The 23,980-nt window shown below is 39.3% G+C and overlaps 1 protein-coding gene across 1 annotated transcript; it reads right to left on the bottom strand.

Annotated features, from left to right (window-relative positions):
* Window positions 1-550: 550 nt before the first annotated feature.
* Window positions 551-23,552, bottom strand: LOC116714174 (F-BAR and double SH3 domains protein 1-like). The gene is made up of 21 exons (XM_032554538.1): window positions 23,353-23,552; window positions 17,995-18,092; window positions 17,799-17,844; window positions 15,702-15,775; window positions 14,808-14,952; window positions 14,581-14,717; window positions 13,822-13,885; window positions 13,286-13,414; window positions 12,984-13,106; window positions 11,099-11,194; window positions 9,182-9,298; window positions 7,799-7,903; window positions 6,867-7,022; window positions 4,035-4,163; window positions 3,494-3,577; window positions 3,248-3,392; window positions 2,559-2,659; window positions 2,278-2,385; window positions 2,050-2,197; window positions 1,915-1,970; window positions 551-1,806 (listed from the first exon to the last, which is right to left on the bottom strand). The coding sequence occupies exons 1-21, from the start codon at window positions 23,371-23,373 to the stop codon at window positions 1,759-1,761; spliced, it is 2,130 nt and encodes a 709-aa protein (XP_032410429.1). The 5' UTR covers window positions 23,374-23,552; the 3' UTR covers window positions 551-1,758.
* Window positions 23,553-23,980: the final 428 nt, after the last annotated feature.

Genomic DNA, 23,980 nt, shown 5'->3' with positions numbered 1-23,980 from the left:
CTTGTTTGCATGTGTGAGGATGAAAACTGAGAGGAAGGAAGAAACACAACACTTACATAAAGTCAAAGACATTAACAGAAATCCTGTTGAATGAATCAAACAAAGTGCAGTTAACATCTGTTTATGTCTGTCTTCATATTGTCCATTATATCATTATATATTGCACTAAATACGGTTTGGAGGGTTTTCTTCTCCTTTCTCTGAGCTGGAGGTTCACACACACACGCCCGCCCGCACGCACACACACGCATACATACATATATATAGTGGAAAATCATTTTCTGTTTCCATATTTAAAAACTTTGTTCTCAGTTCTGAATAAGAAATGTTAAAAATTTAAGGTATACATTACATCATAATGAACGAGACAAAGTGTGGGCAGTACATGAATGGGTCTCGAACTTCTGAAATAAAGGAACAGGAAGTGCTTTTATTTTCTCGTTTCAGCTGGAAGTGTCTTTGTAATGTTATGGCAAGTGATCATTACTGTCATTATTATGAAGCTACAGCTAACATGAACAGATAGTTATGAGCCATTAACAGACATCAGCAGTTTTCCAGAGATCTGAATGTTTATTATTATAACAGCGGTGAAAATTCTTTAACAATCACCACCTTAGCTCTCATCTTCAACCCAATCGGGTGGACGGTTATCGAATTCCCTCCAGGTCAAGTTCTTTATTATATCAACCCAGATGTTTTGTTTAGAGCAAGAAACTGAGCTGCCAATAAATGGATGTAATACAAACTATACCAATAAAATGAACATGTAAACAATCACCAGAGGTTTTCTTTCCCCCCTTTTTCTTTTCTGTAAAACCAACAATCTATGTAGGAGGCACACATTCAACCACACCAGTTCCACTACAAAATTATTTGATTTTACATTAAAAAGAATTACAAATATTTTGTACAAAGCACATCAAATATTTTAAAAACTACACATGCATAACTGCCATTAAATGTAGATTATGCCTTTGCTAAAGGAATGTACTGTTATGGGATATTGTTTGTAAAGTTTGGTCAAGAATTAACAACAATAACTTCCGCTAATTTAGCCAACCATAAGAAGCATTTTTTTCAGTCATATTTTTACCATGTTGTTCCTTCATTTATAAGTGTCAAATGATATATTTAATTAGCAAGCTAAATGTTTACTTTGTAAATCAATGTTTTAGTTAGTCATGTAAATGTTTTATTTACAGTAAAAATATTTAGCTAAACATTTAATGTTTAGCTAAATTAGCATACGTTGCTGCTTTAATTAGCAGCAACATATGCAAGCTAAATATTTATTTTGGAGCTAGCTATTTAGCTCTAAGATAATTATTTAATTAGAAAGCCAAATTTGTAGTTGTAGTTAGCAAGCTAAATACTTTGCTTGTAGCTAAATATCTAGCTTGAAACTGTGATGTTTATAAAATAATAAATAACATAGTGAAAATATGAGTTTGAAAAACAAACCCTGATTTCTTTTCTGTTATGACAGTTTAAATTGTTTAACTTTACAAACGACACTCCATAAATAGTAACTTTTCTATTTGATATTCTGTAAACTGTATTTTAAACACCGATCCTCGTAATATTTCACCTGTTAAAGGGTGTGCACATACTGGCTTTTAAACAGGTCCATCGCAGAGAAACCTATGTAGTGTCTGTGATGCATTCTCAACTTTGGCAGTGAGAACACCACTAGTGTCTGCTGAGGCATGAACCATTGCTGATTGGCTCAAAATAAGTCACGATTTCCTGTGAAGCTCAACGGTCCCACGTGGAGCTCGTTGGCGGAGGAGGAGGAGCCCGACACTGAAACCACACAAGGACAGTCAAAGTATTGGTCCTCACATCTTCTGTCAGCTCAAACTTGAATATATAATTGTCTTATTGTTAAGGTAGGTGTAAGATGACACATACTGGTCTTAATCGATCACTGGGGAACTCTGGAGGAGTGGGGCCTCTAGCGTCAGCCTCTATTGTGCCAAAAGACACACAATGGATTTAGCTGGCACTGCCAATATATCACGTTCCAGAGGAAACACTGCATCTTACCAGAAACCCTCGACTCTTCTATGTGAACAGACTGCTGTTTGTCCTCCACACCAGCAGGAGGAGTAGCAGTGTTTGCAGAGTCACCAGCAGAAGCTGAGGGGATTTTGATGGGGGATGAGCAGGGAGGTATAGCTGCAGCATGGAGAGGCTAGACAGAAAACAAAACATGAGAAAAAGAAGAATTCTGGAGCCATTTTTCCATCAGAATCCTGTAGGACTCCTCCTCACCTCCTTCCCCTCCTCTTCTTCTTCTTCTTCATGCAGGAGCTCCACCAGCAATGACGGGAAAACACCGATTCGCCCATCTAGTTCTCCTTCCCAAAAACCATCATCTACCTAAAAAACACACGTTAGAATGGTTTCAGTAAGAGGCTTCTTCAGAGCCGCTGCAACATGGACCACTACAGGAGATCCTTCCTGCTCACAGTCATCAGCATCTATGACAACTCTTTGAATAAAACTGGGTCATATGAGTTAAAACAACAACATTTGTTTCCCCGCTTACACACCTCTCCATGTGGACAGCGTATGAGACGAATTAGCGCCCCCTCCTGGAAGGAAAGCTCTTCTGCACTTTGAGCTTGATAGGAGTACAGAGCTTTGACAACACCTAGAACAGATGCAACCAGATTTTAGTCCCATGTTGTTCAATGTAGTGATCAAGAACATGATCACTTTACACACTTTACAAACGCCAGTCCATAACAAGTAACTTTTATATTTGAATATTCTGTAAACGGTATTTTAAAAGCTGATCCTCGTAACATTTGGCTCATGGCCTTCTCCCACCTCACAGCAAACTATCAGGAAAATCACCCAGCAGGTTGGTACAGCATCAGACTGTCAGGGTGTTACTGTGCAGAGTCATTTTAACTGGACAACAAAGTCTTTGTTGAAACAAAACTGATAAAAGTGGATGAAGGGGCGTCCTCTTTGTTTGCTATCAAATGTTAATGTTACATTAATAGCAGTAATTAGGGCTGTAATGTTACACAAGAATCCCACTTCTGTCACATTTCTATATGTTTCAATAATAAAAGTAAGAAAATATTTAAGATTTTTACTTCCATTACCAGTAAAGTTGTGAAATTATGTTTTTATGACATAATTTAAAACATAAATTATGTTTTATGCTTTAGTGACATGCCAACACTAGCCCAAGCATAAAGCATCCCTACAGCAGGCTCACTTTACTGACCGGTGGCCCCTGCTCTATCTTTAATCCCTGAGGATGAGCTGGAGCTGAAGGAGCTGTCCAGCTGAGCAGCGTCCTCTGCTGGTAGACACTGGAACTGCACATAGCGCTCAGGAACATACCCCACCTGGCCACAGGAGTTACACACCTGGGAAGTGACATTAGCAGATATGTGCATTCGTAGCCCGCAGCTCTTTTTTATTTTCTATATTATATTGATATGATTGTATAAATTGCTGTTTTTGCTACCTTCAGCCAGTCCTCCACATCTCCGTCTTCAACCACATGAAGCTCCTCGCCCTCTGTGACCGACAGCTCATCTGATTGGCTCGCCTTCATGAGGAAAACCGGTCGGCAACAAATTATTATATATTTTTTTTTTGAGCAAAAAGCATAAATTCACTACACCAAACCAAGAATCTCTGCAGAGATCTTCTTGTCCCAGTTTGTCTTGTGTACATAATGTCCAGTCAGATGTTTGTTTTAAAAGAAACACAGTTCAATTAAAAAAATAACTAATGAGCTAAAAACGTTTAATAACAGATTTCGGATCTGTTAAATGAGTTGAACCTTTTACAGACAGATAATTTCTTAATAGCAGTAAGAACAGCACATTATATTAAATTGATCTTTTTTAAATATCATTTTTTCAAGTACAGTTCTATAGCAGCAGCTCTCCTGGTTATATATTTACATATCTTACAATAAGATGTAAAGAGTTTATGTTATGAGGTAACATCTTCCAATCCCTCCGTTAAAGTGCGGTCAGTGCTGGTCTGGTGCTGCCCACCTGGTAGCTGTAGACAACTCTGCAGGCTGCAGGATACACACACACTCTAGAGGCAGAAACTGGATCTGCAAATATGTCTCCGTTCTCATCGTCATAGTCCTCAAAGTCAGTCAGCTCAAATTCATCCTCCTAAAAAACAGGAACACAGCTGATCAGAGAGAGGAGGGTCAGGTCCACTCTGTGGACATTCTGCTGCCTCTGCATTGATGGGCCTGAGGGTAAAAGACGTCTGTTCTGATTGGCTCTGTGTGTGACATCATCAAACAGAGACCAAAGAAATTCCAGAAGAGAGCAGGAACAAAGAAATGTGAAAGGACAGGGATACATTTGGGAAACTGAATGAACGATGCTGAAAAAAGACACGATTATGGTTATGTATTTTCGTCAACATGCCTGAGACATTATGCTAAACTGAAGCTATGATGGAAGCTGCTAAAATCTTAAGAAAAAAACCTGCTTTAGACTATTTGAGACAAAAACACCAAGCGTCTACCGACTGGGCAACGTTTGAGAGGGATCTGTCCAAGGGTAAGGGTGTAAATCCCATCTCATTATTGGGGGGGATCATAAACAGGAACATTTCTTAAGACCAATTGTGGGGGGGTCAGCAAAGTTACAGTGAAAAGTAATGTAAAATGTGGTTTAAGAAGTTTTTAAATCACATTCAAGTTGCAGGACCAAAAATGACTAGTAATGCATATCAAACATGTGTTTTTCTAAGTAAGCAAACTGTTGTAAAACTAAAACTAAAAATTAACAAAACTAAAATGTTACTTTTCAAAGCAAAGTTTTAAAGTAAAAAAGTCTCACTGAACAAAAGACGAGTTCTGTTCAGTCTCACTGATCTAATCTCTACGCCTACACCTTTACAAAAATTTAAGGTTCTAAAAAAAGCTTTAATAAAATTTAATAAAATTCCTCAGAAACATTGATTTATTGTAATGGCTCCCAATACAAGTTATGGGCTTTTTAAATGATAACTTGTTAAGTTGCTTTAATTTTAAGCCTTTTTTTAGTTTTGCCATGTCCTGGGTGATGGAGAACCAGCAGGTAGATAGAAATGAATATCTGGGGAGTATTATAACTTAAATGTAACATTTAAAGCACCAGGGTTTATATAGAAAAATATTCAGATTTTATTTTGTGGTTTTAAAGGCTCTATGTTGAAGACTGTGAGAAATAAAGGCGTAGCTTTCTTTTTTCTATCTGTTCTCTCTTCTGTTCTCGGCTCCCTCCCTCCCGCTTCAAACTCTTCTAATTAACTAAAAGTTAAAGAGCTAAATATGAATGAGATGTTTGCTACCTTTGACAAAAAAAAGCTTAAGTCTATATAAATGGCAGATTTAGTTTGTTCTTTGTTTCTTTTGCCTTTTTATATTGATATTATTTAAATGCAAATGTTTCTTCAGTTATTTTTTGGGGGGGACAATTCTAGACTTTTCCAAGTTTGGGGGGGATTTACGCCTATGCAGTTACGGCCGGTCAGGGTGACAGAAACACTAACACAAACCAAAGAAAGTACACTGTAATAGTAAAAATATAGATAGTTTAAGAAAATACAACAAGGTACAAAAAAGAATATTAAAATACAGACAGAAAATGCACAATAAAACTATAATAAAAACTCATTAAAGTGTATTTTGCATCAGGAAAACGAGAAATTCCCTTCGTCTCCTTCTATTGCTACATTTATCAACAATAAGATTGTTTTTACTTAAATACTGACTAATGGATTTCCTTTTCCTTTAACTGTGGAAAAGTAAAGTATATCGGGGGAAACAGAGCATTTTCAGAGCTTCTTAAACAATCAAATCCAGTGTTGGGCCAAAACCCATTTAGAACATGCTATGTGTAGCGTAACGACCACATGCTGCTGGTCAGTTAACATAATTTCTCTTCAGACTGCGGCTCCATGGAGGCCTTCTCTGCTCTGACTTTCTCTCCCTCTTCATGGGAAAAAGAGAAAGTTGGAAAGTTCAACTGAGTCAGGGATCTTAACAACAGTAATTATCCGCAGCAATTCAAACGAGGAATGGGGGCTTTAAAAACTCTGATATAATGCAAGAAGTCTCAAAGAATAAAAACTGGAACATTTCAACCAGTTCACTGATGTTCTTAAATCAGACGAACATATTTACTGAGGGAGTCTATGTCAAAGGGGCGGTATTACATAGTTTCCAGGCTCATAGTGCTGTTTTATAGTACAATCAAGTAACTATGTTACCTTCAGTTGTTATAAAATGATATGTATATCATATATGACTTAAAAGAAATTTGGCTTTATAATTAAATGTTTTGAAATTGGGCCTCTGTCTCTTTGAGAAGCTCCTGCTCTTCCTTAAACTTCAGGACGTCATCACACCATGACTCCACTATTAGCCCTTTAATGTTTTTACCAGCGTTGCCCTGAGAAGTAGCTCCTATAATGAGCTCAGAAGATGCTCAGTTCCACCAGGTGGTTGCTAACTGCAGCTGGCTAGTCTGAAGGAGTTGAGTGGGGGAGTCACAGGGTAGGGCTGCTCTGTGTGGCAGAAGCTTGGAAGCTGCAGCTCTGAGGAGGAGCTACAACTCGGAAGGCGGAGTTAAGTCTATCCAGGCCTTCTGCACAGCTGAATTGTTGCCATGGAGATTAGATAATTGATCAAACATGCATTAAAGAATCAAAGCAACACCTGATGAAGGGATAACATTATTACATGATGATATCAATCAAACGAGTTGATTTTACATAATATTGCCCCTTTTCTGGTTGAAATGGCTGATTGTTGGACAAACTGAGTCTCCAAGAGATCTTGTGTGTGTGTGTGCATGTATGTGTGTGAGTGACCTTACTGAAAACTCCTCTGTGGATCTTCTCTGCTCGCTGAGACGGCGCTCTGTCTCCAGCTCCTCCTCCGCCTGCTTCATGGCGTTGTGGAGCCACTGTTGGGTCCCCGTGACGCTGAGGGCCAGCAGAGCCAGGCGAGCCTCCGCCTTCACCCTGCTGAGCTGAGAAACCGACACACACCGACACGGGCCGGCCCCGATCAGGACATCACAGCACGTCGAGTTCCAGTTTAAGTTAATTTGTAGAGCACATTTCAGCAACAAGGCAGCTCAAAGTGCTTTACATCATAAAAACATCACCAATTATGAAACAAGCAATAATCATTACATTTTGTCAAATGCCGCCATCAAATACATTGATCAATGTTTCAGTTATTATGAATCAATAACTGGAACATTGATCAATGTATTTGATGCAGCTCTAACCAGCTGGGTTTTTAGTCTAGATTTAAAGGAACTCAGTGTTTCAGCTGTTTTTCAGTTTTCTAGAAGTTTGTTCCAGATTTGTGGTGCATAGAAGCTGAATGCTGCTTTGATGTTTTAGTCAGAACCTGTGAAGACGCTGCTGCAGTAATCAGTGGAACTAAAGATAAACACATGGAGGAGTTTCTCTAACGCTGAGACATCAGACCTCTAATCCTGGAAATGTTCTTCAGGTGATAGAAGGCCGACTTTGTAACTGTCTTTATGTGGCTCTGAAGGTTCAGGTCAGAGGTCATGAATACTCCCAGATTTTCAAACACCGCCTTTGCTTTGCGCCGTGCTCAGATCCTTCAGCTAAACCGAACAAGGTCCAATAATGTTGAAACCTGATGTTGATCAATACTTTCATTGATTTCTGAAGGTCAGAATTTCTGATCAACTTTGAGACTGTTACTAACAGTCACAGAGAGGCGGACCAGAAGGACTTAAAGTCAATGTGTTTATCTCACACCAACCTTTGCTTTCCTGACAGTCTCCTGAACCTCTGTGAGCTTCTGCTCCACGTTGAGCCCCGTCTCCCCTGACAACAGCTTCTGTCGACTCTCCAGCATCTCCAGAGCCTGGCAAAGAAAACCAGACTAAACTGGGAGCAAGAAAATCTCTTCACATTTGTGTGTATTGCTGATGCTGGTGCCTGAACATTCAGTGTTTATTGGTTTCAACTCTTTGAAGAAATGAAAAAGATTTGTTCAGCTGGTGATGGGGGGATGGATGGAGGTAAATACACGACAATACAGAACAAGAAACCCTAAGAGAGGTCACTAGAGACTGGGATGAAGGTTCACCTTCCAGCAGGACAGAAACCCTACATCCAACTAGAGCTTTGGTTGTTCTGTTCTGGTTGCAACCAATGCTATTATGGTTTGATCCTTACTAGAAAATCAAACCATATTAAAGGAAGCCTACTCAAAGTCCAGACCTATTTCCAATTAGCAATCTGTGCTAAGACCTGAAATCCAGTGTACACAAACACTCTTCATTCAATCTGACTGATATTTGCAGGACAACATATCAGTTTGTAGACCTGAAAAATGTGAAATGATTCTTAGACCTAAAGACTTGCAGCTATAGTTGTGGTAAAAAGTGCTTATGCAATGTATTGTTTCAGGAATACAAATGTATGCCACACTTTTCATTTTCTATATGTTTTTGCTATATGTTTTAGGAAAAAAACACTTTCCAATTCAGCACTAAATTGTGGAGCCTAATAAACTTTGAGTAAAATGCATCAAAGTTTGTGGTCAGAATGCTACAAAATAAGGAAAAGATAGAGGGGTATGAATACTTCTTAAAGATGCCACAGTGTTCTCTAAAGGGACTCAAATTGATAATAAGTAAAGCATAGTTTCAGCGCCTTACATTCTGCACAGTGTAAACATAAAGGTTATAAATCCTAACAGCGGATGGTTTCATCCAGGACATGTTACTGTGGAATATCATCTCTGGTGCCCAGATATTCAACTGTTAGCATGTGATGACAGTCATACAGCTACAGTCTTCAGTCAGACATCCACAGCATCACCATGCACAACAACTCTTTCAAGAAACTTAGATCATATTTTGGAATTGAACTGAATTGTTCCTCTTTGGATTCTTTCAGTTCTGCAGTATTTCTTCAGATGTTAGAACAAGCGGTTGTTTATGGCATACATGCACTTTTTAATAAAGTGAACACATATTCAGCTATGTATTTACAGTTGGACCAGTTGGAAAGACAAAGATAGAGCAATCTTTAACTCCAGAAGAAAAGGGTTACAATGATACAGCTGATAAAAAAAATCTAAATAGGGGAAAGGTTAAAGGTAAAGCACAGAGTTGTGGTTCTGTGTTCTGCTCACCCTTTGCCCATGAGTGGCGATCTTGTAATCCTTGGCAGCCTTGGCAGCCCATTTCTTGGCCTCCTTCACCAAGCAGTTCTCTCCCTCAGAGCCCTGCATGTCCTGCAGTGCAGTCATCTGTGTGAGAAACAAACTCAAATCATTTTTCCTGAGTCCTGCAGGGTCAGAGGAACAACAGCTGTTTGTGTGCTGCTGACTAGTGTTTCACCTTAGGTAAGACTTATTTATTTCCTTAACACTACTGCAGTAGCCACCGTTCAACACAAAGAGGACAGCACTAAGACAGCTTCAGGCCAAATATTGCAAAAGTTTACAAGAAAATGTTACACTTTGCACAGTAAGATAAGGATGTCTCCACCTGTAATCAGAACTGTGACTATAATAATAATAATAATAATAATAATGGAGGAAGTTGGGTTGTGGTCTGAAAGAGAAATTGAAATGATTGATTCTTTTAAAGCCCAATTTAAACTGTTCATCTGCAAAAATTATTATTCGGAGTTTAGTTTAGAAAAGCTCTCCAGTAGAAAACAATCCTCACATAAGTGACTTATCACTTATAGTGATAAGTCTGGCGGGCCACCAGGCTTTACTTGTACCCCCAGGCTAAGCATTGCTTGTTTATTTAAGTTTTTTTGAGATGTTTGCATTTTTTAAGACTTTATAGTTGGTGTTCAGATATTAATCTTCCAGTAACCCATAATTATCAAGTGATATTTTCAGCTTTCCTGTCAACTTTTGTTTGTAAAGATGGCCATTCAAAGTTAATTTCCTGTTTTTTGTTGCTGTCATTAATGCTATTATGCCTTTTGTTTTGAGAACCTTACTTATCTCTTGTGTTCTGTTCTCTGTGTATTGTGGATTTGTCTCCCTCAGTGTTGTCTGGATTAGTCAGTTGCTTCTGCTCAGTTTTCTCCCACAGCTGTTCAACATTCCTCTGGTTAACGTTGAGACACGGCTCCTCTACAGACCACTGGAATTGTGAGATCAAGTATTCACACCAGTATGTAATGGAAATCCTGCCAGCACAAACACAAACCGGTCCCACAGTAAAACTTGAACTTCTGAATTTCAAAGTTCTCGAACTCAACAAAGTTCAGCAGTTCAGATCAAAACAGACATCAGGTCAGTCACGAGGTCCCATTAACTTCACCGTTTTCTAACTGCTGCACACGTCATCCAAGACAAGTTTCCATCTGATTGGAGACAAATTGGATCCCGTGTGTCTTGGTCTTTAGGCTCCTTTGTCACTGATCCCATTTCCTCTCTATGTAAGTTCCCTGATTTTCATTTTTTCATTGCTGGACTGTATAAGACTCTCAGTCAAGTTCATGAGTGCCTCTGTGTTCTTGTGTTCTCTCTATAAGTATAAAGAGAGAATATAAGTTTGTTCGGTTCTCTTGTTAAATTCTGTTTCATTGGCCCATGTGGTCCCTGTACTCTATCTTTGACAGAAGGAACACAGTTTTTTTTGAAAACCTAAATTCAGTTTCCAGTCAGTTTGAAATCAAATCCAACTGAGATGATGAGCTTTGACCTTAAAAAGGCTGTCAACGCTCAAAACCTGTCAGAATGGCTGAATTAAAACAAGTCTGCAAGCAAGAGCGCGCCACAAGTCCTCCACAACAAAGTAAGCAGCTCACTGAGCGTTACCAGCGTGACACAGTCAGCTACTAGGTCGCTATGCTACCTTTCCTCATAGAGCCATGCTGGTTTGGATACCTTCTGTTTATTTAATAAACAAAATTATCATTTGCAAATTGATTTTAGTATTCACTTTGTCTGATATTTAAGTTTGTTTCATAATCTTAAGCTTTTCACTGCCAAACAAGAATAAATCTGTAAGAAAGCAAAACTTCTTTCACAACTCCTCCAAATCAATGAGTGAAGGAGGAGACAAAGCGCAGGAACACACACCACGTCCCGCAGAGCAGGCTGGAAGGTGAAATCTGATGTTCTTGTGAAGGAAATGGATTCCTGCAAAAACTGCTGAACATTCCTCTCTCTGGTCACCTGAAAACAAATAGTGTGCATCAAATTAATTGTTCACTGATCATCTGAAAAACATTCATCCTGCCTCACATATAATTCAGGGTTGCAGATGGTTTAATTTTGGCTCCAGATGTTCAGAGAACGACTCAGAACAAATTTCTCGTCTTAAGTGATGTGGTGCTGGATTTCTCTCTCCTTTAAGCGCTCCGGCACCATATTTATTTTGGCCTTTTCGCCGTTTGGCCCGACTTTGTCTTATTTACACAAGCGACCTTGTCTTTCCCTTATTTGGCTGCTCCTGCTCTGCTCTCTCTCCTCTATGTGAGCCTTTTATTTTTCTGCTGCTGCATGGGAATGAGGAATGTCTCATGTCTGGACTCAGACAACATTCTGGCATGTTCCACCTGGAAAGCCCCACACTGAAGAAGTGGAAAGGCTTTAGTTTAGCAATCCTATAATCACTTTTTCTAATAACCCAAGCTAAAATACAGATAAAAATATTAATGAATACCATTATAATATGCAATTTTCTATTACATTCCTTCGTTCTTTATTTCAGTGATCCTTTGTTAAAGGGGCAGTGTTATGTAAAATCAACTTTTAACATCATGCTATGATGTTATTCCCTCATCAAAAACATGCCTGGAGTGTTGCCTTGCATGTTTGAGAAATCCTTTAGTCTCCATGGCAACTTGTGTTTAACACCTGGATGGACCTGGTGCTGCCTTCGAGCACAAAGCCCCTCCTCCAAACTGCAGTTTCCAAGCTTTCACCACACAGAGCAGCCCCTCCCATCACTCCCCCACTCAACTCCTTCAGACTAGCCAGCAGCAAATAGCAAACACCTGGTGGAACTGTGCATGCTAAGCTCATTATATGAGCTATTTCTCAGTGCAACGCTGATAAAAACGTTGCTAAAGGGTTAATAGAGGAACCATGTTGTGATGACTTCCTGAAGGTGGAGCTTAAGGAAGAGCAGGAGCTTCTTAAAGAGACACGGGCCCAATTTCATATCATTAATTACAAAGTCAAATTTCTTTAAAGTCATATTTGATATCTACAACAATTTTATAACAACTGGAGGTAACATAGTTACTTGATTGTGCTATAAGGTGGAACTATGTGACTCAAGAACACACAATACTCCCCCTTTCATAGCACTCAAATAAAATTCGGAACCATATTTGACCCCAGAGAATATCCCTCTTTTTATCTGTTAGTTTCAGGATAAGATAAGATAAGATAAGATAAGATAAGATAAGATAAGATAAGATAAGATAAGATAAGATAAGATAAGATAAGATAACCATTGAAACTGAAATATGACTTTGACATCTGGCAGAAATCATCTATACAACATCTCTGTTTTCTGTTTCCACTGCAGGTGTTGTGGGATAACAGTGTCTTTTTCTGTTTTTACATGTGCTCACATACAGTAGCCTACAGTGTAAAAATGTCTATTTATTTCACAATTGTAAACAATAAAATTGGGCAAGAAAATTATCTGTAAACTGTAAAACAATTTAGAATTTTTGATTTGATGTGAAGCTGCCACACATGAATTAATCGGTGAAAAGAGTCTTTTGTACATTTTACATTTGTACATTCATTTTATGGGTTGCTTTCATGTTCATTTTTGGAGAAAACATAGTTTTTTTCCCCATAAGTCAAAACATTTTATTGTAGTAAAACATTGACTCCAGCAGCATTTTTAGCCATATAATCAACAATGGCAAATGCCGGAGTTTTACCATGGAATTTCCAGGTTTTGTGTGTGAGTGTGCGCGTAGGCGTGTGTGTGTATACAAACCTTAGCAACACCATCCCATGTCTTGCTGAACTGCTTGTGCGAGGCCAGACAGGTGTCCATCTCTGTCCCACACAGCCGGGTGAAGTGGTGCCTCAAATCGTCGTAAACGTCTCCGTCCATTTGCTGGTGAGGAAAGCAGAGGAAACCAGACACTTTTACTAGATTTTAATGGTTAAACAGACATTTGATGTCTGTTGTACTGCAGTTTACGACAAGAAAAACTAGTCGCGTCCTTGGTTGGTTATAATGTATCAAATATGAGAAGCCCTCGTCTCCACTTGGTCAGTGTGTGAGTTTCTCACCTCCATTAGGAGAGGTAAGTCTTTAGTGTGGTAGTGCTGGTGATGTGAGTTGACGGCTGCAAGGGTCAACAGGTATTCATTACGAGCTTCATTCAAACGGTCCTCACATTCTTTCAGCCTGGCACTGAGCTGCAAAAACATGCACACACACACATACACACAACGGAGCACAACATGCGTATAAATAAGAAGTGGAAATCATTAGGTTCACAAGAAAACCGATTTACTGATAGAATAAAAAGGTACAATGTTTTTTTCTCTCTGTCTCAGGTTAAATCAGACCAACCTTTAGCAAATAGAAATATTTTAGTAATTCTAACTGACCTAAAACAAGAGAGTTCTGGTCCGATTTAAGTTCAGACAATGAGAAAAAAAAGACGTCTTTTCTGTATTCAGTGTATGTAAACTTCTGGTTTCAATTGTAGATTAATCAGGTTCCCACAAACTAAATCAAATTGAATCAAACAACACATTTTAGACCCCAAAAATGCAGAAAAAATATGGAAAAAAAAGAAACAGCTACAGCAGGTTCATACCTTAGCAGTCATCTTATGTTGACCTGATTTGAAATGGAAAATCCCATGTTCACTCTTTCTAGTTCTATAAGCAGGTAGAAATGAATACATGTTACAAATGAGTAAAAAACAATAGGAAAACTGTGTTTGGGCTTAGAGAGAGCAAACTTGCATTATTATACCATTATCAATATTAGTAAACGGGCTCAAAACAACAATATTATCATTTGTTGCAATCATTTCTGGGACAATTTGATGTCCAGCAAAATGCATTATTGTGATAGGCCTGACTGTCACATCACGGCCAAACGGGAGCTTTTATGATGATAACAGCCCCTCAGCTTTTTGGATTTCTATGTAAAGAGAATATTTGCAGCCAGTTGAGACAATAGAAACCATATACACGTACAGGATTTCCCCCCAGAAAACTTGCATAGCCCAATGGCAGGGACACTATGGCGATCCACCACCAGGTTTTTGTGTTAAAAATGTTAAAAGTTACAAATTCGGAGGTGAACAAGTCGGCATCATGACTTGGAAAAATAGCATGTGAGGCCAACGGGCAGGTGCAGGGACAGCCCACACGCCCAGTTCAATGTGTCAACTATAAACCTAGCTAAATCCGTCTTTACTGTCACTGTTACTTGTAAAAAAAAAAAAAATACAGTACATCCATATAAAATAAAACACTTAGCCTGGTGGGGGGCCAAGTAAAGCCTGGTGACTTGTAATACACTGGAGGAAACCCTGATGTAGACGATGTTTTACTGAAACTCTGACCTTGTCTGAGCATCAGCCGCTTTCTCTCTGGCCACGCCGGCGATGTGACTCAGGTGGTGGTAGTTCTTCTTGACCCTGTGCAGTTCTCGCAGGGCGTCCACCACCTCGCCCTGCACCCTCTGCAGCTGCTCCAGAACCTGCAACGTGTCGTTTCCCCGTCATTGTTTCTGAGGGGCTACTTCGCTCTGCTAAATGATCCTCAGCATAAGGTTCGCATGCCATCTCACTCGTTTAGCGCGGATCTCCTTGGCGTTGTGGATGCTTTTGGAAGCGTCTCCAAAAAGCCGACGGTATTCTTCTGCAGCAGCGAGTCGAGAGGTGGCAGTCTGAGCTGTGGCGTCCACCACCGATCGCCACACACCAAACACACTCCTGAAAACACACACACCAGCATCAATAACTCACACTTACACAATATAAACAATATACTGTGTGAGTTTACAGAAAGTCGCTGAATAAGAGCTTTAATAAGGTAAGCCTCACTGTGGGACAAATGAAAGAGGCTTAGAGCTGCAAACTGGTGTACTTCCAAATTATTATGCATCGTCCCTGCTTTAATTAAATAGATCTGAATATATGGGCATACAAGTAAAATATTAAATAAAGAATAAATTATATATACTGTTAAAATAATGTGTTCCCACATCTGTTCTGTGCAGACATATTGAGCAGAAAGACAATGGATTTCTATTATATTACTTATTAATCTTTGCGCCATAATCATGTTTGCATTAGTCATGTTATTGATTTAGTACTGTCTCCTTAGGAGTCTGAACAATGGGAAGAAAGTTTAAAAAGTAACTTTGTGATTCTGATAATTCACCAAAAACTTTGTTCATTTTCACCTTATTAAAAATGAAATATTTTGCTAAGTGAGGCGGGATGGAGGTAGTCATACAGTTATTCTTACTTTTGTTGCTCATTGTGTAACATAATCAGACACCAATGGCTGCATAGTTTACAACAACAACCATGTTTATCCTGTGTGGTGAAAATGACCCTCAATTTTGACTTGCATTACAATTTGCTATTCATAACAAGACGGAATAAAAAAGTGTTGTTGTGTAAAATAGGTAAGTACAGTATCTGAGTGTGTGTGTACGTGCGTGTGTGTTAGTCACCCAGAAATCACAGTGTCCGTATTTCCTCTCTGCCAGTCTCTCTTCTGGTACTGGACGGCTAACCTCTGAAGAGCCTGAAAACGAGACAACCTCATAAATACGTTATTTATTCCCCCAAAATAAATAAAGGTATTTTAACTTCTACTGGCAACCAATCCGCCCACCACCACCAAAATAAATAATTGTATAATTAAATAAAGCTTGGCAGGAAGTATGTTTTCCATCTGTAAGGGTATCGCTGCTTGATAGTTTTATCTGATGTTTCAGTGCAGTAGTTTAATAAGTATTGCATAACATTTTATGTTTAAATAATCTGATCTCAAGAATCTAAATTGCTTAAAGAGTCAGGCTGTGTGTTACACAGCAGAGAACACACACAGGGAGGAGACATGAAAACCAGAAGTCTCTTTCTAAAAATAATTCTGGGTAGGTACAGGTATGTGTGCATGTGGTGATAAATACAAACTGAGTTATTAATCCACACTGTAACATTTGTTTAGCTTGTTTTGAAGCTTAATATACAGAAATTCCCTCACCAGAAAGCTAGAGGCATCAGAGGCTGCAAACATGCAGACCATGCATTTAACACGCTGTCTAATGCAGATCTAATGAAGATCTAATGCAGCAAGTTATAAATCATGAAATTCCAGGCCTTTTAGTTTTTATCTTTACAAGAAATCAGGTTTGTGTGCCTTCACATGAAGGTGAGCCATTTCTCACACACGTGTGTGTAAACGTCTGTTAGAAGTTCAATTCTGTGGTGCAGAGAGAAAAAAAAACAACCTCTTCCTGAAGCTGAACTCCAGGAAGCTGAAATCATGCCTGATCAAAACCCTCCAGGTCCTGATAGATTTTATGAAGAATTCTGAAATATTCTGGCAGGAAATGGAGGGAAGGTCCTGTATGTGTTCCAGGAATGAGGATCCTTATAAAGAGTCAATTTATTAAATAATGTAAATCATCAGTAAGATAGATATATGAATGAATTGTATAATAATAAATAATATGTAAACATGAAAAGGGAAATTTATTTGGACATTTTTTGCAGATGTTAATCCTTACAGGTTATGTGCTGAAAAGACATTCCATGGCATTGAAAGCACTGGAAGTCATAATTTTTTTCTAATGAGATATTTATGACAACAAAATATCCTTTGATCTCCATGACAACCATTCAGGTGTGCAAAACGCCTGGGTGGACGTAGCCCCACCTTTGAGGACGAAGCTCGTCATTGAAGCTGCTGTGTCTGAGCTTCTTGCTTATAGAACCCACCACCACCACCACCACCACCACCACCACCCCGCAACGTCCCCATCCAGCTCCTTCAGACTAGCCAGCAGCAATTAGCAAACACCTGGTGGAACTGCGCATCTGCTGAGCTCAGTGCAACGAAGGTAAAAATGTTGTTAAAGGGTTAATAGAGGAGCCATATTGTGATGGGTTCCAGAAAGAGCAGGAGCCTTTAAAGAGACAGAGGCCCAATTTTAAGGCGTTTAGCTCAAAAGTCACGTTTCTTTTAGGTCATATTCGATATCTATAGCATTTCTATACCAACTGAAGGTAACACAGTTACTTGCTATAAGATGGCGGTATGTGACTGAAAAACACATAATCTACCCCTTTAAAAACTCAGCATGAAAACAAAGGTGAAACTCACAAACTCATCGCACTTTGTAAATATTTTTGGTGTATTAATTTTCGGTCAGGAAATGCATTTTTGCTTACTGAACAAAACAGGGTTTATTTTTGCTGTTTACTCGTAATGAAATCATTTCCTTTCCAGTGACAAATAAAAACTAGACTTCAAAATGTGAGAGGTTCTTTCTAAAAGGCTGAATATTTAATGAGGCATCCTAATTTTTTTCACATCTACAAAAGTAGTTGCTGTACTGTGCTCTGCCGTGCAAAGCTAACATTCACAGGGGAGTTGAAGCTGGAAGCCACCACTGTCTTATTCCTGACAGCAGGGCCCAGTAATGTCACAACAGAAGCAAATATAGGACAGGAATTCAATAAAGATGATGCTTCCTAGTAAAACCATAAAAGGTGCCAGTAAACGGGCCAGCAGTGGACCGAAATAGACCATGTGTCCTCACCTGAGCATACTCCTTCTCTATAGCTGCTCTCTGCTTACTGAAGGACCTTGGGGAAAACAGAGACAAACAGAATATGACACCGCTTCAACTGAATGTCAGTATTGATCCGTCAGCCTATCAGCGATCCCGTTGGAGGGTACGTAGGGGGGAGCGGCGGGGTTCATACAGATGTCCCCCAATCTGTGTTATGACCCACCTGATCTCCTCCAGCAGCTCGGTGTCCTGGTGATGTTTGGACTGCAGTTTGCTGAGCTGCTCTGAGAACAGCAGCTTCACCTGCTGGCTTTCCTTTACCTGCACACAGGTTCAGAGACGGTAAGTTGGTAAGTTTGTTCCAAGACTTTCAGAGCTGCAGCTTAGCGTGCCCAAACTGTCCCTCCTGTCTGTCGCTTATTATTATTGAGTATGCACAAAGGGACTTTTTTTCCTTTAGCAAAAACTTATCAGCCAATCCCAATGTATGAGCTATTATACATTATAATATGTGCTGCTGTATTATTATTTTCCCGTAAATATCCCGTATTATGCCCCCCCATCCTCACCCTTCTCTGACAGTAGTTTCTCTCTCTCTACCTCTCTATCCTCAGTCCACCTATAGCCCCCCGGATGGCAACATTTCCTGTATTTTCAAATCCACAACTTCACAGGTAATCGAACTCTTCATCCATGTTGTTAGGAATCTGTCAGTACAACTTTTAACATGGACAACAAAGGGGTTATAAAAGCTTTTTTGTAGTTTGAACAAATTATAATGTCTCTTAATATGTCATATATCTTGGCATTTTAATAGCATTCTTACCAAGCAAAAATATTTAGCAGCTACAGTTTAGACGGGATGGGTTTCTGACTGTCAGCCTTCAGACCCAGATCAGTTCATTAGATTTATCAGCAATTCCAGTTTTTTTCTCTTTCTGCAGGTGTAGGAGCAGACTTCTGGGATGTGGACTTGGTTTCTCTGCTTCTTTCTTTCCTCTTATCTTTGGCTCTACCTTTAAAACTTTCCCCCACCTTTCTCCCTTTGCGTTCTCCTTTATTTACCGTCTGCATGTCCATTACATTTGAGCCCAAAGTGAGTTCTAATAAAGCTTCACATATGTATCAAGAGGAGCATCATGGCGAGACCTTTACCACTGGAAGTAAATCTGTTGGGCCTCACCTCGACACTCAGACAACAATTCAGAGTACCACACTGCCATACAGGCAGTGGTGGAGAAAGTACTCAAAAAATGTACTTAAGTAAAAGTACAAATACACAGGCAAAAATGTACTCAAGTAAAAGTCAAAGTACCACATTAACATTTTACTTAAGTAAAAGTAAAAAAGTACTGGCTTTTAAAAATACTTAAGTATTAAAAGTAAAAGTACTTGCTGAATACATAACCTAATCGCTAATATCATTAAGTGTGCCAATAGTATTTAATTTGAATACATCATAAATGTGCCATTTTAATAAACAATGTCACAGATTAAACATGTTCTTATTGTGTTTATTCTCTGTAAGAGTTTAGACTTAGATATGTGATTCTATGCATCATAATTTCAGGGATGGAAACATCTTATTTCCTGTCCTAACGTAGCATGAACTTCATTAGTGACATTTATTTAGAAAGAAATCCAACTGAAAGGGGATGGAACGAAGGTGTGGGGGGGAAGACATGCAATCGAGGAGCCACGTAGCAGAGTTGTAGTCAAGACCACTGAACACGAGACCAAGACCAGCGCCCTGCACTACATGACACAATAAAATGAAGTGCACCTATCAAAATTGGTTCTCAGATTGATCTGAAAGATCCACATTTCCATAAAAACACCTAGATATAAATACTTAGAGCTGAAATATATTTAACCAGTATCAATTACAACTCATTTCATTCTGTTTTGCTTTCATCGCTGTGCTACAATCCGCAGAGGTCGCCTGCCATCCCTATAAAAATAACGCCCTGGGCGGTTGCCCATATTGCCCATGTCGGAAACCACAACTGTCTGCACCATTAAACCATGAAACATAGCAATTAACTGTAATTGTTATGTTACAATTACAGTTGTAATTGTAACATTACAACAACACTATGAACACTGTCCAACGGCGCAACAAGCAGAAGGAGCACCATGACTGTTCTCATCCTCCCTCCCACTGCATGTTTGCCACCATGACAGGAGACAAAATCAATCAATGAGCATGCTCTGTGTTCATACGTTCAACTTTTACTTATTCGGCAATTAAATAAATGTGTGTGTGTATATATATATATATATATATATATATATATATATATATATAGCTATATATAGCTATTGCAGTGTATACAAGAACAAAGAACAGCTCTCAGTGAGGCTTCAGTCCCATCAACCTTAGTAAAGATCCGTCCAGAAGAATCGGATCGTTCCTGAATCCACACAATAATTCAGCGCATGAGTGACAACTTTTTTTCATCGCAGATGCAACATGTGTCTCAGTACAGCTAGCTTTGCTAGCATCACGTCCACAGATCTTACCTTTCTTTAAGCTTTCCTTCCAAGTGACGCTAAAAGTTGGACAAAGTCCCACCGTCTGTGAAAGCGAAGCGCTGCTGGTTTTACATGTCGTCATATCTTATGATTTATGCAGCTATTATCGATTAGTTAGACATCTTCTCCCGCTCAGAGGAAACCACTGCGCATGTCTGGAGCTCTGCGTGCTAGTAAAGGGGGAGGCGATGGGTGACAACAGACACTAAGTCACGTTATTGCTTGGATTTTACGGCGCCACCTTAAAGTCCCTGAACTTCATATTTTAACGGACAAAAAGAGAGCAGTGCGACTTGGATGTAACGAGTAACGCGACACTTTTGTAGAAATGTAGTGAAGTAGAAAGTACAGATACTTACTGTAAAATGTAGTGGAGTAAAAGTAGAAAGTACCCATTATTAAATCTACTTAAGTAAAGTACAGATACATGAAAATTGTACTTAAGTACAGTAACGAAGTACTTGTACTTCGTTACTTCCCACCACTGCATACAGGAGACATAAAAAATTGTTTGCATTGAGCTGTCCAGCAAAATATTACGCAGATCTACACAGGACAAAGTGATGTCACATTCTTTCTACAACATAGGTCCTTCTGCTAATTTAGGATGGAGGCATTGCTCCTTCAGTCGCCCTAAAGCATCATGTCAGTGTGACATGTGGTGAGCCAGCATCAAGTGTGCTCCAGTCCATCCAGAGGTACCAACCAAAGAGCAATTTCCTCTGCAAGCATTAGAAAACAGAACTGCTGATGTTATTAGGGATGCTATTTTTCTCCACTTCATCAGCAGGTATTTTTTCTGTGCAGTGGTTCGGGCGTTCTGTGGCTGAAAAAGAGACTCTGGCTTTGAGTCCTTCCAACATGCTGTGTGGGTTTTGGTTGATTTTTTCCTAATCCAAACCCACCAACTCTTTTCTTTCCTCCAAGTCTCTGATATGTCCTAATCAAAGCCTTCATTTTTACACTATCACTGTTTAAAGGACTGTTGGAATGGAGTTGCAGTATGTGCCCTGGTGACACAGTCTGCTGTGGTGATCCTGGTGCACAGTAAGAGCAGTGTTATATTGATTACAATCTCCCTATCATGGTGTATAATATGCAGGTTGAATTGTTTTGTATTTTCACCTTGTATGGAGAGATGGACTCTGATTCTGTCGACACCACCAAGTTCTGGTTTGAACTTTGTCTTTTCTCCCTGCAGCACAACTTATCCATGCATTTATCCGTCACTGATCAACTGACAGACATACTTTAATTTCAAAGGTAATTTGTGCTAATTACCTAATTACAGTATAAATGAATAGTTCAGTTAGTTTTGTTGTGCTCTCTCACTCCATTATGCAATGGTGCCAGCTAAAGCGATAGCGTATACAATATTACAATGAATGACCAGCAGAAACCACAAACAGTGAGATGTGAACTTTCTCATCATAGTCTCGCTTGGCTCTTATGACTCCTCCTATGACTTAAAGAACAGAATCGTAGCCTCGGTTTTGCCATTGCTAAACATCCTGTTTACGGTGACCCAGTTCAAGTGACGTATGAGTAGATATGGAGAAGAGCTAACGTCTGCAGGCTAGCTGAAACATCTTCCTTCCTGCCCCCCACGGCAGAAGAGTTTTCACATGTCACCAGCATGCCACAAAGAACAGCGATGACGCTATGCTAGTGCTGACAGAGCACGGCCTTTTCCACCATCCAAAAATGTAGAGACTGTGGCCTGTGTTTATGATGTGAATAGTCGGTGTGACAGTGAAGGGAAACGACCGGCAGGTTGCTGTGTGTTTGTGGTGAGGAACTCTGAGAGAGCAGCTGAAAAACCACCTCTTAACATTTGACACTGATAGAAAAAGAGCAGTGTTTATTAAACCGGAACCTTCTGATTAACCTGAACTGCACTGAAGTTTGGTGCCGCAGGTTGAATTACTGAGTCTTATGGAAACAGAGAACATGGTGATAGCAGCTTAGCATGTCCACACTGTCGGCAGGAGGGAGATGGAGTCAGATATCTAGAAACAAACGATAAGGAAACTAAATATTTAGCCTCAAAAGTAAACATTTAGCTCGCTAACAAAGTGTTTAATTTGAAGTTAATCAATTATATTGCTAACTAAGCATTTAAATTGGTGTTAAATATTTAGTTTGTAAGCTCTTTTAGCTTGCTAAGTAAATATGTAGCTTGAAACAGTGGCATTTATAAATGAATGAATGACATGGTGAAAATATGACTTTGAAAACTGAATCTCCTTTTTTTATTGTTATGACAAGCTAAATAGCTCAAATTGTTTCTGTTAATTTTTGACAGTGTAACTTTACACACTCCACCTGATAAACAGCAGCTGCTCAATATATTATGCATTGTTTTCACACACAACCAACCTGACATATTCAGAAAGCAGCTGAAGTTTCACTGGTGTTTAGCTAGATGTATTTCTTTATGTTTGTGATGGTAGGGCAGAAAGACACTTTCCCTGGTATCACTTTCAAGCCAATCAAAATCAGATTCATGCAAACATTTTTTGTCAGAGATGCCAACATGTAGCTCCCTTTCATTTAGCATGCTGTAGAAGAAGTCAGAACAATAACCCGCACTTTTAATCTGTACTGCACCCTTTCCTCACTAACATGATTATTTTCAGACATGAGAAAACTCAGTAATTTTACAGGAAAAGGTCAATATTATCTCATTTTAATGTGCACTTAATCAACAGAGTAAATTCATGAAGATATTCTTAAACCAGTTTATACTGGACATCAGACATCTGATTTTACTAAGTTTTGATGCTAACTGAATAATATTTATAAGCTGGGAGAGCATTGATTGTTATTCCCCAAAGAGCAAAAACATTTCAAATATTCCAAATAAAAGTAGGTTACTGCCACACACAGTAACCTAATGTCAGTTTTGCTTTATAATCAAGCAACAGCCTTAAAATAACAGTTCAGTGTGAACTGTTCAGATGTGATCCAAGTCAAGCAAGCAGAAAAGTGAAAGTAGGTTTTAGAGTGAGTAAATATTCAGCTCTCCTTCATCAGACTCTCTTACCTTCCTGGGTGGCGGCTGCATGCTGCGGTCGGTGCCTCAGGGTCTGCCTCTATGGAACTGCCGTAGTTTGGGTTAGCTGCGACTTCCTCCGTAGGTTAACCCACAGTTATGTTAGCCCTTCGCTCTTTTATCCTCTCTCTCTCTTTCTTACTCACTTGTTATTTGGAAAGGATCCCGTAGAGGGCGCCAAAGACCAGTAGACGCAGCTGAAGCAGAGGCGACATCTTGAAGGATTTTCTTCAAAGCTTCATTTTTATTGCCAAATTCCATTGCTGTTGGCCCAACAAACATTTATTATTATTGTAAAATAAGTACCGTATTGACCAAAAATATATTTAATATTTGTTGAGTGAATTACTAGCCTGACCATCGCCGAAAAAGGTCTCGCTTCCAACACAGTCTGGACTTCCTCCCATAGACATGAATACGCTTTCTCCACTTGACCCGATTGTTCCCGGTCGATTTTTTGACCGGGCCAATCAGCGAACAGAAGAAGAAGTTGTGAACGATGACGTCGATTTTCTGTTTGTAATTTTAGCAATGGCAGCGGAGGAAGTGAACGAAGCCGTTCAGTCCATGTTGGCCGAATACTGAGTTAGTATTAACAGCCGCCTCATCTCTCTTTGTG

Source organism: Xiphophorus hellerii, chromosome 23 (assembly GCF_003331165.1).
Source record: "Xiphophorus hellerii strain 12219 chromosome 23, Xiphophorus_hellerii-4.1, whole genome shotgun sequence".
NCBI lineage: Eukaryota > Metazoa > Chordata > Actinopteri > Cyprinodontiformes > Poeciliidae > Xiphophorus > Xiphophorus hellerii.
The sequence above is the reverse complement of the archived record's forward strand: the minus strand, read 5'-3'. Positions and strand labels throughout refer to the sequence as shown.

Coding starts and splice junctions, on each gene's coding strand:
- LOC116714174 (XM_032554538.1), bottom strand. CDS start 23,373: ATGCAGCCGCCACCCAGGAAG. Junction 14,953..15,701: donor ACGGACACTGTGATTTCTGG/GTGACTAACACA, acceptor GTGTGTTTTCAG/GAGTGTGTTTGGTGTGTGGC. Junction 9,299..11,098: donor AGCCTGCTCTGCGGGACGTG/GTGTGTGTTCCT, acceptor TTTCTCACACAG/ATGACTGCACTGCAGGACAT.